Source organism: Annulohypoxylon maeteangense, assembly GCF_022496945.1.
Source record: "Annulohypoxylon maeteangense strain CBS 123835 unplaced genomic scaffold GGS22scaffold_3, whole genome shotgun sequence".
Taxonomy (NCBI): Eukaryota; Fungi; Ascomycota; class Sordariomycetes; order Xylariales; family Hypoxylaceae; genus Annulohypoxylon; species Annulohypoxylon maeteangense.
In genome coordinates, this window is record NW_025953250.1 from 83,836 (window position 1) to 100,971 (window position 17,136).

At 48.2% G+C, this 17,136-nt stretch overlaps 5 protein-coding genes across 5 annotated transcripts; 2 read left to right on the forward strand and 3 right to left on the reverse strand.

The window, feature by feature from the left end:
- The first annotated feature begins 274 nt into the window (after positions 1-274).
- Positions 275-1,884, forward strand: GGS22DRAFT_88221 (uncharacterized protein). Its single transcript, XM_047968327.1, has 2 exons — positions 275-713; positions 787-1,884. Exons 1-2 carry the CDS (start codon positions 468-470, stop codon positions 1,711-1,713), a joined length of 1,173 nt encoding a protein of 390 aa, XP_047821542.1. The 5' UTR covers positions 275-467; the 3' UTR covers positions 1,714-1,884.
- GGS22DRAFT_88243 (uncharacterized protein) lies at positions 1,795-2,610 on the reverse strand. The gene is made up of 2 exons (XM_047968328.1): positions 2,095-2,610; positions 1,795-2,000 (listed from the first exon to the last, which is right to left on the reverse strand). The coding sequence occupies exons 1-2, from the start codon at positions 2,523-2,525 to the stop codon at positions 1,877-1,879; spliced, it is 555 nt and encodes a 184-aa protein (XP_047821543.1). The 5' UTR covers positions 2,526-2,610; the 3' UTR covers positions 1,795-1,876.
- Positions 2,611-3,310: 700 nt separating this feature from the next.
- Positions 3,311-5,547, reverse strand: GGS22DRAFT_185088 (ATP-dependent DNA helicase; the record flags this gene model as incomplete). The annotated part of the gene is made up of 2 exons (XM_047964268.1): positions 3,311-5,188; positions 5,245-5,547. 2 exons carry the CDS (start codon positions 5,545-5,547, stop codon positions 3,311-3,313), a joined length of 2,181 nt encoding a protein of 726 aa, XP_047821544.1.
- A 1,062-nt stretch (positions 5,548-6,609) lies between these two features.
- Positions 6,610-10,254, reverse strand: GGS22DRAFT_88290 (WD40 repeat-like protein). Its single transcript, XM_047968329.1, has 3 exons — positions 9,736-10,254; positions 7,002-9,680; positions 6,610-6,938 (listed from the first exon to the last, which is right to left on the reverse strand). The coding sequence occupies exons 1-3, from the start codon at positions 10,090-10,092 to the stop codon at positions 6,831-6,833; spliced, it is 3,144 nt and encodes a 1,047-aa protein (XP_047821545.1). The 5' UTR covers positions 10,093-10,254; the 3' UTR covers positions 6,610-6,830.
- A 3,560-nt stretch (positions 10,255-13,814) lies between these two features.
- Positions 13,815-17,066, forward strand: GGS22DRAFT_154092 (uncharacterized protein). The gene has a single exon (XM_047959973.1). The coding sequence runs from the start codon at positions 14,192-14,194 to the stop codon at positions 16,910-16,912; it is 2,721 nt and encodes a 906-aa protein (XP_047821546.1). The 5' UTR covers positions 13,815-14,191; the 3' UTR covers positions 16,913-17,066.
- The last annotated feature ends 70 nt before the right edge of the window (positions 17,067-17,136 follow it).

Consider the following 17,136-nt stretch of genomic DNA (forward strand, 5'->3'; position numbering starts at 1 on the left):
TCGGGAGCTATTATGAGTGGCTGAGCTGCTGAGGCCGCCGGCGAAGAAAAAAAACCAGAGATGTTTCATCATAAATAACATATAACTTTGACCTAAGCTGTCGTCAACTTCATGCGAGGCTCTGGCTTTGTTTTCTTTCCTCCGCTGCCTTCTCAATGGTTGGCTACACGTGGCTATGCTTGCATTTGACGCATTGGATGTTGGAGCGACGCCGAGATTGGTCGCACCACATGGCGGACGAGACCCTCGCGTTCGTCTCTCATAGGCGCCCAGGCTGAATTCTCAATCCCCAAAATACCACATCGCATCACCCCGCCTCACTTCGTAAAAGAATGGAGGTTCTTCCCATCTACATCATTCTAAAACTAACACTTCTTCGAAATATATATCACGTTCATATCTAGGTACAGTACATGACAGTCGTCTCCCCCGGGTCTAGCTCATCCCGACAGCCCCAGATGATCTAGATGCCTGGTATCACGGTAGCATCGGCAACGGCGACGTCAGCTCGCAGGGGATCACGCGAGCCTCGCGAGATCGGGACACTACGGCTGCCTCAACAGCTGGCAGGATGCATATTATGGCTACCTCGCAAGGAGGACCTACCTGACAACCGCGACGAATACGATTCAGATCTCCAAGAAGACCGATGCAACCACCCGGTCGTGGTGCTTTCGCCATATTTAGAAGATGGGAAGGTCGTGTACCTTATGGTACGTCGTCTGACTACCTAGTACCTACTAGGTATTTATGGGAACTTTGTTTGGTCTAACGAAAATACGATAGATGACATCGCTTAAGGGCAAGAATCTTGAGACGCGCTTCCTGAATCAACCGAATGTTAGACGTGAACACCTCCCTATCCGGCCCTGTAGCCCGCACCCGGATAATGGGATATTGCTTAGCCTCGAAGATGTCGCGCTTGAATTACGGAAGAGGACGTACGTTAAGACGAGAAACCAACATCGCATCCGACTCGGCTCACTCGAGGCCTACGACCGCCGCGGACCCGATTATATTTTGTCAAGGAAGTCGTACCAAGACCTGATCCGATACGCTAAATACACTCCGCCGGCTCCCCACCCGGCCTCGAATACCGTCTCCTCCCCTAGACGAATTCAACAGTCTAACCCAGCCACCCCTATAACCCGAGAGCGTAGGGGTAGTTACGGCGAGTATGTGTCGGTACTTCGAGGGCCGACCAGTCCACCTGGTGCACAGCATGCCCCGATCACGAGCCCAACACCGATGCGGTATACCCGCTCCTCTATTCCGACCGAACGAGATTCCTTATTGCCGTCTCACGGATATTCTCGCCACTCATACACTACGTATCCGGGCAGTTACCCGAGTAGCCACCCTTTCAGCTCTCCGGGAACCTATCCGGCATATGGATACAGGTCGTCGGCTCAAGCTGGATATCGTGGATCGGAGCCTCCAAGACCATTCGACTGGGCAACCTTCTGGAAGAGGCTGGGAAAGCTATTGTTGGTTATCATAGCTTTTGCGGGAGCATACGCCACGTACCGTCTCATAGGGTGGTTGACATATGTCGCAAGGGGGGCAGGTTCCATGATGAAGGTCACGGCCGGTAGCGTTGGTAATAGATTTGGAGGGGCCTGGTCAATCTTGGCAGACTTGCCAGGGCATACGGCCCAGGTAAAAAAAAGTCTTCTATCTCGGGGTTTAAATAGCTTGGGCATCTCTGTTTGAATAGGTATCTGGGTAGTTTTACGACTGTATGAATTGTCATGGGACGGGTGGTATAACGGAAACTGTACGGATGGCACATATGGACTGGCGTATATAAGGGGGAGAGTTCCTTGGAAATTAACGAAGTAGAATGAATAACCCTGACAAGCTAATGAAAAGTTGGTTACTGAAACGCCGCAGGCGCCTCTAGGTCAGGAGCTGTGCACTCATTGATATACTGAAAAGCACTACTGGTCTCCTGGCAGCTCGGTTTGAGTGTCGTAGTGGAAATATGCCTCACGATAGACCTGCAAGCATCCAAATTTAGCATCCTTCACAATGGCATATCCCTCGTCGACAATCTACGGATCCCATTTCGGAGGGATGGGGAAGGAAACATACTCGTCGCCACAGCTCCAACTTTGATTGACACTCAACTGCCACTGTTCCCAAACGACATGCGCACTCGTACTGAGAGTGACCTCATCCCCGTTCACCTCCAAATTCCGATCGATGCACTTATACCAATAATTGCTATCATTTCCCCATTGACCGTTTACTTCCACGTTTTGAGGGCTACACCCGGTCGAGATGCTGTTGGCGTTATTGACGACTTCAAAAACGAGCTGTGTCGAATTGGGAACAGTTGCCATTGTTGGGTATTGTTCTATTTTTATGTACGATATCTGCGATAACGAGAACGTCGTTGGTGTGGATATATCGGCGCAGGACGAGACTTTTTCCGCCCTCTTAGAAGATAAAAATGTATGACTAGATCCTGCTTGGACGAACGATAGTGGCAGAAGAAGATAACACGAGTGAAAAGGCTTCATTTTGGTTAGGCCTTTGATTTGAAGAGATTACGAGTTGTGACTGTCATAGAACTCAACGTGTCCGAAACAAGGGCTTTTAGATGCTTTTATCCCCCCATCTTACCTAAAAATTGGATAAAACTGTAGAATACCTACCTAGTAGTTACCTAGTATCATGATCTTACGATCAGCCGTCCTTCCCGTTATGGTACCGAGACTCTGGTACCATGGTGATCGTTATCATATGGCGGAATCGGATATCCCGGTTGATGTGGCATTGTCATGACATTATCCAGAACGGCTACCTGCGTTGGGAGTAATATTGTATGTAGGGTTCCATATGCAACGCCGGCTACCCCCGTTTGATTGGCCGGCCTGGTGGTACGGCTTCCTGATAGAGGGAAATGATTAGACGCGCGTACGAAGTTCTGTGTTGCAGCAATACCTTAAGAGTCACTATTCTAACTCTACCTGAATTTGAAGTTCCGATATTTACCTACATTAGGTAGCTTTCGTGGGCTGTTCACTGATCAGTTCTATTCAAATACTGACTTTTTGTATTGCCTTATTGTCAACAGATACAGACAAACCCTTGCGCCAACATTATTCATGTAGTAGAATCTTTAGAGATATCCGGCCTTAGGTACTTACCCGTGGGTTTGGAGTATCACGATGGTGGTGAAACAACTTAACATCGAGCACAAGCATACTCTTCCTTTTTCCCCTTCACTAAGGCCGCAAACCAATAGAAACTCGGTGTTTTGCCATGGACTAATTTTCTTCCTCACACGCCTTGGTGAATTCTTTCAGCAAAGACTATACCACAATGCGTTAGTTAAGCCATTACTCAGAATTGGTTCGTTGATTATAGGTACCTTGAAGTCGTGTTCAACTAATGATCCAAATATCTCTTTCTGGTGGAGCTTCAACTGAAGAACTCGGGGACTCTTGATACCGAAAGCGACGCGAGCTAGGAATCTAGGATCATCTCGAACGCGACAGGCTGCCAGAACTCTTCGAATAGTATCCATGTCGGCAGGTAGACTCGGTCGGGGTGGCAATATGACACGTTTCCCCGTGAAGCAGTGAGTGCAGTGACCACATTTGGTCTTCTCATCCGGAAGTCCCATGCCGAAGTGTTCAGCTAGGGCTAGAGCGAAACATTTATCGCCGGTGATCAGGTCGATGACCTGTTGAGTTCGTTTTAATGCTTCTTCCTCGCGAGTTTCCATGTCTACGAACAGCTTGTCCGTGATCGCGTCAATTTGGTATGGCGTATTGGGGAGTTTCTTGAGGACCTTATAGCGATTCTCGACACCACCCACTTTCAGCATGATAATACCTTTATCATGATATTCATTGAGCTTCCGTACGAGGTCTGCTCGGAGTAGTCCGCTAGACGATACGACAAAGTTTATGTCAAGGTTGTACCACTTCTTCGCTTTTATGGCGTGCTTGAAAATCGCTTTACCCTCCTGGGATTTGTCGGCATGGGCAATATGATAGTAGGTAGACATCGCTTCGAACTGATACGAGCCATACTCCGGTGTGATAGCCCTGAGTAACCCGAAGTGTAGTTCCAATGTGGCGAGTAAGATCGCGAGAGGGCTCGCACGCATGTCATATTCTCGGCCTAGAGCTGTCTGGTTTAGTTTAATGACTTCGCCTTCCGCCGCCTGGGTAGTTTCCATGTGGAATAGGTGGTGCAATAGCTGACGTAGTGATTGTCGTGATGGAAGGTCGCCTCGGGCGAAATTCTCACGGATATAGAAGTCATCCGGACAGATATAGAACATGCAATGGCTGATTTTGCCATCTCGTCCCGCGCGTCCAATCTGCTGCGAGTATTCTTCTACCGTTCCAGACAAGTCGAAATGGAGAATATTTCGTATGTCTGGCTTGTCGATCCCCATGCCGAATGCGATCGTAGCCACGACAATAGTTACTTTATTAGCCATGAAGTCATCTTGGATAAGTGTCTTAGCTTCTGTCTTGAGGCCGGCATGGAAGGCTACAGCATCAAAACCTTGATCTTTGAGGTCATCTGCAAGCAACTCGGCCTGCTTCTGAAGAGTCACATAGACGAGAGTAGGACCGGGGTGGTTTCTTAGAAATTGGAACATCTTGGGATACTTATCCTGCTTTGTTGGTACAGATTCGGCCAGCAACTGTAAGTTGGGCCTATAGGGAGAACTGCGAAATATATTGGACTGCTTGATATGGAAAGCCTTCGCAACATCTTCAGCGACACGAGGAGTGGCTGTAGCAGTAAGGCAGATAACCTTCTCAGCCTTGATCTCATCGACGAAGCGGGCAACCTTGAGATAATCAGGGCGAAAGGAGTGTCCCCATTCGGAGATGCAATGGGCTTCGTCAACGGCTACTAGCCGAACGCCTCCGGAAACGTGCTTCATGTTTTCGACGAAGCCCTCGTTGTTTAATCTTTCTGGAGCGCAGTAAAGCAATCTTAGCCGACCTTCTCTTAGGTCGGTATTGATTTGCTGATTTTGCTCATAAGTCTTAGTAGAGTCTAAACAAGCAGCGGAAATGCGTCTACGCAGTAGGGCATCTACTTGGTCCTTCATGAGAGCAATAAGAGGTGAAACGACAATAGTTATACCTGGTCCTAGGTCATGTCTATCGTTTCTCAGGGCATCTATCTTCTCGAAGGCAACTGCAGGGATCTTGCAACAAGTCTTGTGTTAATGAAAAGATATTGTACAGAGGGGAGAGACTCAACTTGGTAGCAAAGGGACTTCCCGGCTCCGGTGGGAAAGACGACCAGGACATTCTCGCCTTGCAAGATATTTTTGATGGCGGAGAATTGTTCGTGACGGAAATCGTCATAACCAAAGTCATCCTTCAAGATCTTCTTAGAAATATTTCCGATATATTCATGATCTTGTACTTCGGAATGCTTAGCAAGCTTGGTCTCGCGAACTGATTGTTCGTCGTCTGGAGAACGCGAACGCTTCATTCCGCTAATGAGAGTATCCACATTGATACTCCCCAATAGCTCATCTCCCGAGTCATAATCAGACATGATTTGTTCAATCACTACCTAAATTAGAGGCCACTGGATCAGGAAGGAATGTGTTACTATTAATTCGATTGAGAAAAAAGTGGTCGAAGGAGAAATGCAAAATGCAAAATGCAAAATGCAAAACGGGAAGCGGAAAGGGAAAACCAGAAATGAGAAAACGACAAACGCGGTCGGCGCTGAAAGCCGTTACTTGGTAGGGTGGTCCATGCTTTCAACCCCCGACCAACTCCTGAGTCCCCTATAAGGTTTCCTTGTAATAGCTGTCTACTAGGTAAGTGCAGTAATTTTCAGGCAGGTATTGTACAATACAATACAATACCAGAGGAGGCAGGTCCGAGTAAATACCTACCTAGGTACTGTAAACCGCCTCATCTACAATACTAATATTATTCTAAGCAAATGGATAGCCAATTGTGATCCAATAAATAGTAACTATTCAAAAATTGATTAGTTGGAACCTAAAATATATATATACTCAATACCTCTTAATCCCTATAAGATGGTAGTACCAGGAGCAAGAGCTACCGAATCTCAATACTTAGAAGCCAACACAAATTTACTTATAGCAAGACTTTTTAATTAATTTCATCGATGTGCTACGTGATTGTTTATTCCGACAATGTGCCTATTACGCCTTATGATGCTTCCCCTCTAATACATGAACGCCCACAATGTTACGATGCCTAGAACGCCCCCTCGATCCGATCGATGCTCATTCGCGGAAGTGTATTTATTCACAATTGCGATGCTTATGCTCAAATTAAACTTGACGTTGCCTCCCCAAATACTCCGTTTCTCGAGGCCCCCTAGGGGCTATGAATGTATTATTAGCAGCCGGTGATTATACATCGCCAGTTGCATGCCTGACGACGGACATCTGCGTAGCATATGCACAGCCACAACATATTGTTGATGAACGGTTGAATGTTGTCGACTTCGTCTTGATAGCTGCAGCTATCGTTGGCCAAAAGTGAAGAAAAGGAAAAACGTTGCTACACTAGCAACACTCTCGCGGATAGATGTGGCCCTCGTAGACACACGATGTGAGAGACTAGGTAGGCATCAAAAGCCGGCCCGACACGGAGACAAAATATAAGAAGACAGTCTCACGTATCGCCTCAAGATTCATCTTGTAGTGGCATATTATCGCATGCTCATGATATAGCGATAAGTAAATGAGTAACAACCTCAACTTGCAAGGGAAACCCCCTTTCAACGTATTCGCGGTTCAGATGTGGATATAAAGCGAGCCGTCAGAATCGGGTTGCGCCAACTCAGATCGATTAATTATCTTCGTCAATGATTCGCTGAACCTCGGGTGCATTCAGTAGAATACGCTTGCCAAGTTCCTCGGGAGATTTACCATCACGAACCGCGCCGAAGTCAAGAATCTACCGTCAGGTCAGTATTCGATCCATTATAAGCAAGGTTGTCAGTACAAGGGATCTACCTACCTCGACATATGTCAAGTTGTCTCGCTGGACAGCCGCGACACATCGGCGTTCATCAAACCTGACCTGCCAGACCCCACTAAGGTCGGTGAGAAGGTCTTGGATGCATTCGCCTGTGCGGATGTCCCACATCTTGAGGGTTCGGTCGCTACCACTAATAACCTTTCGCCCGTCATGTTGGAAACAAGTAATCGCACCAGTATGAGCTGTCAGCGTCGACTGGCAACGCCCGCTCTCGGGGTCCCAGATACGAAGGGTGCTGTCCGCCGCCGCCGAGACGAGGCGTTCGTCACGAAGATCAAGTAGTCCGACAAGTAGCGAGTGTCCTTCGAGAGTATGTATGCAAGATCCCGTTTCGAGATCCCAAATCTTCACGAAGCTATCCATACTACCAGATATGCATCGATTGCGAGCGACGTCAAGCACAACGCTGTACACTTTCTGCGAATGTCCTTGCAGAACGTGGACTGTCTCTCCCGTGCTAATACGCCATACGCGAACGGTGTTATCATAACTTCCACTGACGAGCGTATCGGCGTGAGCGGCAATAGCACGAACTGAGTGGTTGTGGCCTTGAAGCGTGCGGATGAAATAAGGACAGTCGGCGTCGTTAGCCGGTGGTCCGGTCTGTATGTATCTCCTTGATCCAGATTCGGGAAGACGCCAAACCCTTAGCTGGCTATCGCGAGACCCCGTGATAATAAGAGGTTTAGGCGGCATCATGACGGACTGCCCATTTTCCACTTTCCCAGTGTCCGTCGGCATGAGAATCTGTAGGCATCTTACAGTACTAGTGTGACCATAAAATACTTGGGTGCAAAGACCCTTCTCGATGTCCCATACACGAACAGAGCGATCCGTCGAGCCAGATACCAAAACGTTTCCCTCATACTGCAGAGCCCAGACGCCACCTTCGTGGCCTTCTAGGCGGCGACGGAGCTTACCGGTATTGGTGTCGTAGACGTGTATAAGCATATCGTCGCTCCCGGTAATAATCTTATCCTCGTCGAACTGCAAGCACGTAATGACGTGGCGAGGGTGAGCTGCGAACGCGACGTGGCTAGGCTCGACCTTGCCACTCGTCCAGCTCTTGCGAATCATGTAATGACGGCGATAGAGAGACTTAAACAGGTGAAGCTTCCTGAGGCTCGGAAGGCCTATATGCGGGTCGGGAACGGCTAAGACGGCGGCGTTGGCAGCAGACATAGGTCCCTCGGACTTGTGGACTCGTTCGCCGGTATACGTCTTCTCATCCTTCGCCATCTCCTGGGCGCTCGCTCGTCGTTTCGATCGTTCAGAGCCAAAGCTATTCAAGGCTCTCTTACGCTTTGAAGTCCGCAACTTTTGCGGAGGGGGGTCGGGTTTTGAGGATCGAATTAGTTCCGATTCAGTAGACGTAAGTCGAGCCTGAGTACTATAGTCACGCTCGCAACCTTCGGGCCCTACCGGGTCTTGCCAACCCCATCCTTCTTTAATAGCTCTGTCAAGCTCACCAGGTGCTATGGTGAAACCATCACGATCGAAGAGTTCCTTCCAACCGGTCTCGTTGCTGTCGATAATGCCCCGCCAATGTTTCGAGACTTGAGCCGCGCGGCAGAGATCACGGAGATCTAGGTAGGAAAGGATATGTAGGGTTAACTCGAGAGGCAACTCTTTCAAGATGTCGCATTTCAACGCCGGGTTGACTACGTCGGCAACAACGTGTAGCGTTTTTCTGGAACATCTTCGCAGGAACTGATACATCATGAACGATTTCATCTCGGCAGGCATGGCGTCAAAGGTCTCCAACATCGAGCGTGTGTCTAATATCGTCGGCTGAGAGTATTGAGAAGCGTCTTCGAAACGTCTGACAACCATAGATGGAGGATCGGTAGCAGCAGAAGATGGGCCGGATTCGTAATCCATCGTGTTCTGGCTATCATCTTGGAAGATGAGGGATACTTCCTCGTCCACAGCGTTGTCCCCATCGTCCTGTTCGTGTTCGTGGAATCTAGAAGCCTGCAATGTCGGGGACAAGCGCGGACTAGGTAAGCTTGCATCCTGAGCGGCAAGAGTATTAATGGGCCGTGGGTGATGTAAAGCACGAATAGATTGTTGGAGGGACTCGTCGGCATCAACGTCGGCGAATGGTTCAGCATCTGCGTCCGCATCGGTAATGGGGGGAGTAGCCACGTTACTGCTGAAAACGGTATGCGAATCACTGCCGGACGGACTTGAGATATCAAAGAAGGACTGTGATTGACTGGTGTTGTTCGATTCCGGGGTCTCGAACGAGTCGAGGTTCGAATTGCGTAGCTGAAATGATCGGTTCGTGTTAACGGGGATCAGCTCAGATGCGTCTGGAGTAACCGGGAAATCACTCGTAGACCTATTCGTGTTATTCTTAACAGCATCCCTGCGAGAGCCGTTGGTTAAGGCGCGACGAAGTTTGTCTGATACGGCAGGCGCGAGACTTGGGGTGAAGGATCGTGTCGACTGCTTCTGCGAACTCTTCTTAATAGATCCACCAACAACGGGCGAAGAGGCTCGAGAGTCTATCCTATGACTTCTACGTGAAGACGATTGTAGATAGGATTTCGCTGCGCGTCGACTAGTTTGAGGATGAGAGACGTCTAATGATGGCTCCGTCTTAATCTCTTGTGTGGGTTCATTACTGGTAGATTGTTGGGACTGGGATGAGGCCTAAGTCTTGTTAATGAAGAAAAAAATAAGAAGCTGGAATGAAGGAGAAACATACATCTTGTTGATGTTCTATATCATCGTCGACGGGCCAGGATATGCCACCGTAGCGGGTAACATTGAAAGTGAATTTGGCCAACTCGGGGGGCGTGGGCTTCTGGGCGAGAGGATATTCCTTAGAGTCGAGAGACGAGAGTGGTTTAGACTCTCTCACGAGGAGTGGTGGGTAGGATCGCTTAGTGGTGGTAGTAGTGGTGATCGTTTTGGTCTCGATGCACTCTGCGACGCCAAATTTAATACGCGGATGGGAAGAAAGAGAATCGGCATCGTCAAAGTTAACCGAGACCGTGGTCTGGCTAGACTGAGGTCGTCCAGACTCCATCCCGTCGTCTACGGATGGTGCCGGTATCCTCATATTATTTCCTCTATCGTTCTAGAAACCATGTATGTCGAAAACTCGAGGTTGTGATCGTAAGACTGGATACTGACGTGAAAGAAGGATGTCGTCGATCGATGTCACAAGCGAATGAAAGGATTATATCGCCGAATGATCAAGGTTTGAAGAATAGGGTTAAGATTCTACGTCGAAGGTCGAGGTCGGGATCTAAGGAGGCGAGCAAAGGAGAATGAAGGGAGGAAGAAGAGGAAAAGTAGAGAAACCAGTACTTGGAATAGCACGTTGCCCGTGGCTGCGTATTCTTTAAAATTGTCGAGACGTTTTCCCTTGCAAGATGTTTTCTTTATGTTTTCTTCTTTTCTAATTGTAGGTCAGAATATTTCGAAAATGTGAGAGACCTCGGATACCATATCGCGGGGTTGCCTTGGAGTTGATAGAATTTTGGTCTTCTGGCGGTTGGACGAGTTAGCGATTTGGACGATTTTGGCGGGAAGGTTTTTGGTTGTAAATGACAAAACGCAATGTTCACTGTTCAGAATATTCAAGGAGGGGAGGCGTCGGGAATGGCCTAGGCGCTAGAGGGAGTCACTAGCCTGGTACTGTCAAACAGTTGGTGCCAGCAAGTCGCAACTTCCCAAGGTACATCTACTGTACATCCCTCACGAAAGTTGAAGGTACAACACAATCCTTCCCCAACTTTACCACCTTTAGGTACATCCAACCTCGCTGAGGCGCGCTATCCAGCGCACGTACCGACTAGCACAGACGCGCTTTCCTGAGGACATGTACTTTGCATCGCACTTTACGACTGTGACACAGTGCCCGCATTAAGTACCTCCAACGCAGCAAAATCCTCAGCCGAGGGCAGTTACCGTCGAGGTGGCGATTATGTAAAACTTCACTAGAAGCAAACTTACAAATCTTCACGTACTTTTCTAGTGAATACTTTGCAAATAACCGAGAAGTCCAATACCGACTAATGCTATTACTCGGGTATTACTCAGGTATGCATGCACACCTGCTAAATGCATGCTGCCTCGAGACTACGTATGTACCTAGGCTGCTACTGTAGATAGGTAGTTAGAGTTCAAACTTTACCAACCTAGTATTAAAATGATAAAAACAAATAAACCGTGCTTACCCCAAAATAACGTACATATGTACATGAGTCTTACTCGACCCCACAGCCATTCACAAAGTACCACCTGGTTTCCGTTCTTGGGGAAGTGACAACAAAAGTTCAGATGATCCCAGATTTCATAATAGCACCCATTTAAACATAACAATATGCATCCCCTTATTCATCCCCTTATTGAGCCATCCCTTTATTACATCTAATGAATGGGTGTATATTTATTTTATTTTATTTTACATTTGTTTTTAATCCCTTTCTTACTTTCCCCCATGAGCCTCGACTGGCTGGGCTTGGCCGGCTACCTAACATATCTTCGTGATCATCACGCATATGGTACAGTACCTCATATCAGGCAGAAGGAAAAAGTCCATATTAGAACTAGAGTTCTCTGATTATTTCCTTTCTTTTTTCGCCCTTCCCTTTCCTAGCCCTCCCCTTTTCATTCTTCCCTCCCCGTATCTAAAGTGTTCGGGTCCTAAACATACCTCATACCTACTACATACCATTCCTCATTCTTCAGTTTCACATACCTAGGTACCTACTAAGTACGTATAGAAAAATAGAAACTTTTCTATCGACGAGGGATGTAGGTATGTGTAGATTTATGTCTGACTGACTGGAGACTGAGGATTTGGAGTCTAGTGGCACTATTTACGAATGCATGCCAACACCCGCATATGCCTTCCTTTACTGTGCCCTGCGCGGGAGGAGAAACCCGGTGTCGTTCAAGCGCAATGCATCTCGATCATAATGTGATCTGGTCGTTCTGCGAGGGGTAGAAACTGGTGTGGTCGTTGGTTTAATAACTTATTTACAGATATATGTTCGAAATATATACATACTTCCCTCCTATGACTCTAGAGTCTATACTACCTAGTAGGCATATGTAGTAGACCTAGCGCTGCCTACCACGTAAAGTACATGCATGAAGATCGGAAGCACCGTTACGGCGTACTGGGCGTATCAGTCACTGTAATTTCCTCTGGGCTCTTATGTAGAAATCCTAGAAATACCTAGATATGGTGCCTATGGTAATAACTTATAACGGCCTCTGTTGTTGCACCCTCTGCGTGTTCCGCACAAGCAGGCGACCATTGAGAAGTACCTGTCACGCGTGCATCTCCCGTGGGATGGGATGAAATCCATCCGTGGATCTAGGTAGGTATTGATGAAAATTCCAGGCATCCCCCGAACTGCCAGATTCTGCCCGGATCAGGGCTAGACCACAACCAGTGCTAGTTCCGAAGACGACTTAGCCTTACATACTAGGTGCTATCCATATTATATTCTGTATAATACATACCTGGTACAGCAGGTAGGTCAGGTACATACCTATGTAGGGGTAGTTACTGTACTGTATCTTCACCGCTAAATCCGAGTAGCTAAACGACCCCTCCCGACATGACCTTGATGACCATGATGTTCTACGAACGTAGGTAGGTATATAATAGTACTAGTATGTATGTAATTTCTACTTCCCGAGGTTATTTTATCATGCCCAAAGTCGTCCGTGTGCCGATGTAGCAGGGTCCCTCTTGTTTTCCTTCCGTCCCGAGACCCATATTGAACAACTTTACCGAATGACCAACGTCTATGCTGAAATCACGCAACAGAGAGATAACCGTTCATGCACCATCATAGTTCAGAGTTGAGGACGGTCCGGTAATGATGGTACCGGGGAACAACCCCTCGTTCTAACCGTGCGTGGAAAGGCCACTTCCGCCAATCAAGTGACGATCTCTAGACCTGGTTAGCATCTCGATGCACAGAGGCGCCATTGGAGAAGATGGAGAACAACACCAAAAATATTCTCGAGAGTTGCAATCACTTTGCAGGCATGCATTTACTGGAATCTCCGCTACCCAATGACAACGAAAATGAACCAAGCTCGAGAGTGACGCGACCGTTTATACCTTTCCGTCATAGGCCAACAGCTTACTGAGGCATGAAGCATTGTTCCAATGATGTTGGCTTGTCATTTGAGATGGTGGTCATCAGCTCGTAAATCTATTCGGTATTTCTCAGACGGAGAAATGATCTATCTATCATATGTATATCATATTTAGGTAGTAACTTGAAATAGAATGACAAGAAAACCAATATCCACCTATAATATTCATCATAAATAGGTACCTTCCTATGTTTTACTCCATTTTGATAAAAGTGTACTCTATAGGTATGTTTGAAGGTAAGTATAGAACGCCCACAGAAGCTTCGTCTAGTATTGCATGTCTGGAATACCTAGACAGCTGCTAGAAAGTTAATATATCCAAGAGAACTACATTCCAAGGTTCGTTACGACTGACTACTCCGATCAGCAACGGTACCGCGTAATTCATCACGGCGTACTCTGGTCTGTATCTTATTAAACCTACCAAATTAATCACTTCAGGCAAGGTCAACGTAGACATCCGCCTCGCGAAATACGTAGCCAACCTTCAGAAATAGAACCTGGTTTGTAGTAAATACGTGAGGCTCGCCCAAAACCAGGCGATGAGCAATTATACGGACTCGTGCGATGCGTAATCAAACGCTAGGGTTAGGCCTGAGGGCTAGCGGGTGGCTTTGCATCGAGTTTCGTAGGTACGTATGCCTACACCGTGGTACGTATACGACTTTAAGCCTTCATGACCGACTACTTGCGCCAAGCCGATAGTATTGGGGCTGTCGCTGTGGACTCCTATTTAGTGCAGTTCAGCTGAAACTATTTCGAGCCGCACCGATCCTAAGGCGAGAAAATAGGCAGAAATAGAAATATCCAATACCTCACGCTCACTCGCCGCATACCTAGTAGGCCGGATCTTGTTCAGCCTGTCGACCTGCTAGCGGATCAGAGTATATTGTGGGTAAGAGATTCGCGTGTAGTCACATCGCTATGACCCGTCTATCCTAAGGTTCGAGGAATTTATTTAGCTAGATCAGCTGAATCGAACCATATCAGAACGGGGAGTAAGGCATTAAGGTCAGGCAAAGAGGCCGGATATGTCTTATCACGGGTCTAACAAACCACCGCCGCTCCCACCACGGAACCCTAGGCCGACTGGTAATCCCACACCGTCTCCTCCAGGATACTCAAACTGGAACTATCCGCCGCCTCCTCCCCTCGGCCCCCCTCGAGGTTCAGCCTATCTACCAGCCCACCAACCTCCGCCCCTTCCTCCGAGACCTCCCGGATATGAGACCCCTAGTACGAATTCTAGCCCGAGCTTACATCTTCCTCCGAACTTCGCTATCCCCCCTCCACCTCCGGGACCGCCTCCGGGGACGATTACACCGAGCTTACCGAACACTCCGGTATCTCCATATCCTCAGTTCAATATATCCGGTCCGCCCTCGCCATTGAGTCCAGGATCTCAAAGTCCTAATACCTTGGCAACAATTCCCCCACCTCCACCAGGACCTCCTCCTCAGTATACCGGGTATTCAAGTTCACCCTACAGGCCCTCATTCTCGCCGTACCAACCTATTCCACAGCCTCCGGCTACTAATTATACTTCATATACGCCAGCCAGCCTATCCGCGGCACCAAGTCCTGGCCACCGGGTTTCTTCAGGAAGAACTCCTCCCTATCCATCACCTGTATATACACCTTTGAAGGATATTCCTAATAGTCCGCACTCGGAAAAGTCATCAAACCCACCAATTTCGCCGTCGCAATCTTATATTCCAGTATCGAGTTCCCTGCCGGCTAGTCAGCCATCACCTTATGTTTCTTATATCCCCTCTTCATCCTCACCACAAAATGTATCGCCGCCACCCAAGGCTTTAGAGGCTCGTTTTCAGTCTCTAGCAATCAATGACCAACCAGAAACTAGCTCACAACCTTATATTTCTTACCAGAACGCCCAGGCCTTGCAGTATAGTCAAGATCATCTATCAGCTGTTCCTGCATCACTCTCTCCTGGCCCTCGAGTGTCCCTATCTGGTTGCCAGATCTATGTTTTACCTACGGAAGACGAGTCCAAGGTTACGCATGCCACCCCCTCGCCACTTGTCCCCTCGGCGGTCACATCCTGTATCGATAGCCCGCTTGCATTTATAACTGATTGGTACTGGCACCCGGACTTGCCCGAGTTCCTAATCTGTTCGAGATGTTATGTCGACCACATACACGGAACCAAGTTCGTGAATTCCTTCCAAAGTAAGAGATTTGACGATGGCAAGGCGCGCGTGTGCCGGTTTAGCAAACCTAGGATGAGAGACTGTCTTTTTAAAGAAGCAATTACACAGAGCTCCCTTGAATCAGCGCTAGTTTGGATGCGTACGCGGCCACAGATACCCGATTGCAAAGGGATAGAAGGTGTTAAGGGAAAGGTCGGCATCAAATGGTACAAGGCAAAATCAGATGCAATCCCGGGTTTTGTGGCATGCCAGGCATGCTACGAAGACCATATCCTGACGAACCGGTTCTCCGTCCACTTCGAGCCTGCACCGCCGCAGCCGGAAAGCGATACCTGGGCCTGCGATGTCGCCGTCCCGTTCATCGAGAAGGAGTACGAGACCAAGGGCAAAGTCAACGACTGGGATGGCTTCGTGAACGAAACGAAAGCTCGAATGTCTATAGAGGCTTGCCCGGGGCGCGGCAAGGCATTGACCTACGGAAAGAAGTGGTTCGTCCCTAAGACCGGGCCCGACGGACTTGTTCTCTGCGCGGGGTGTTACTGCGACCAAGTAATCCACACCGGCGAAGAAGGGCGGTGGGAAGTAGCAGGAAACTACACAAATAAGACGAGCAAGTACGTTCTATGTGGTATGGGAATATTCAGTATTAGAATCGCTATGTCGCACGCGCACGAGACTAAGAACTACGACTCGTTCTGGACGGCCGCGCGCAAGGTCGCCGACGAAAAGTTCTGCGAGGACGACGGCATCGAAGACGGTGTCTGGTACTCGTTTCCTTCCGACCCGGTAAATTTCGGTATCTGTGCTCGCTGTTACGTGGGAATCGCGGAGATGCTCAATGTATCCCAGTTCTTTGTGCGGAAGCGTGACGCCCAGCCACCCAGAAGTAAATGGCGTTGCTGCTTCAGCGTCGCACACCCTCGATTTAGACAATTTATGCAACACCTTCTAGAAATGTACTATACGCTTAACCCACGATCTTTTAGCGAATTTGCTTCGGTGTATGCTTCCATGCCGGCATGTCCTCGCGACGAGGATGGGAAGCAGAAGCGTTGGTACGGGTGGATAGACTGTACGATTTGTTCCGAATGCTATCATGATTTCGCACGACATACGCCGTTGGCAGCGAAAATGGACTTGAACAACACACCGTTAGAGACGACAGCGATGTGCGAGATGTACAGCCCGCGTATGCGCAATCTGTACAAGGAGTGTGGCGAGACATCACCACCGGATGCAGGACCGCTGCTTGTTTATTCTGTACAGCGGCGGCTTGTATGGGCAGAAACGGTGCCACAGATGCGAATGATGTTGCTTCGAGCGAAGATGGCGTTGAATCAGCAGTCGTTCCTTAACACGACGAGTTCATTTTACAATTCTGCCGGCATGCTTCAGGAGATCACAATGGGATCGTCGCATACGTACGGTGCGGCAGGGGTTGGGTACGGATACTCAAACATGAATCTCTTACAGGGCGCTATGTACGGTCAGCAGGCTGTGGCGGTGAGCTCTAGCGCGGTTAACGGCGGTACGATGATGTTAGTTGGGCAATTGGAGCAGCGATGGAGAGCTGTTGAATGAATGATGGGGTTTGCTGTAATAAATTGTAAATGCCTGTATAGGTAGGTACTCATTAGATCTCATTCAGATAGGTGTTACCTACCTAGGTACCTATAGTACTAACTATTTTGAAGTTTATGTACTGAAGTTTTGTGAAATAGTCAACACTCTGCCTAAGATCTGGGCTTTTATTAAATCTCTGGCTGTCCTATGAGTGGTGGATTCTTAAGTTAACTGATATAATG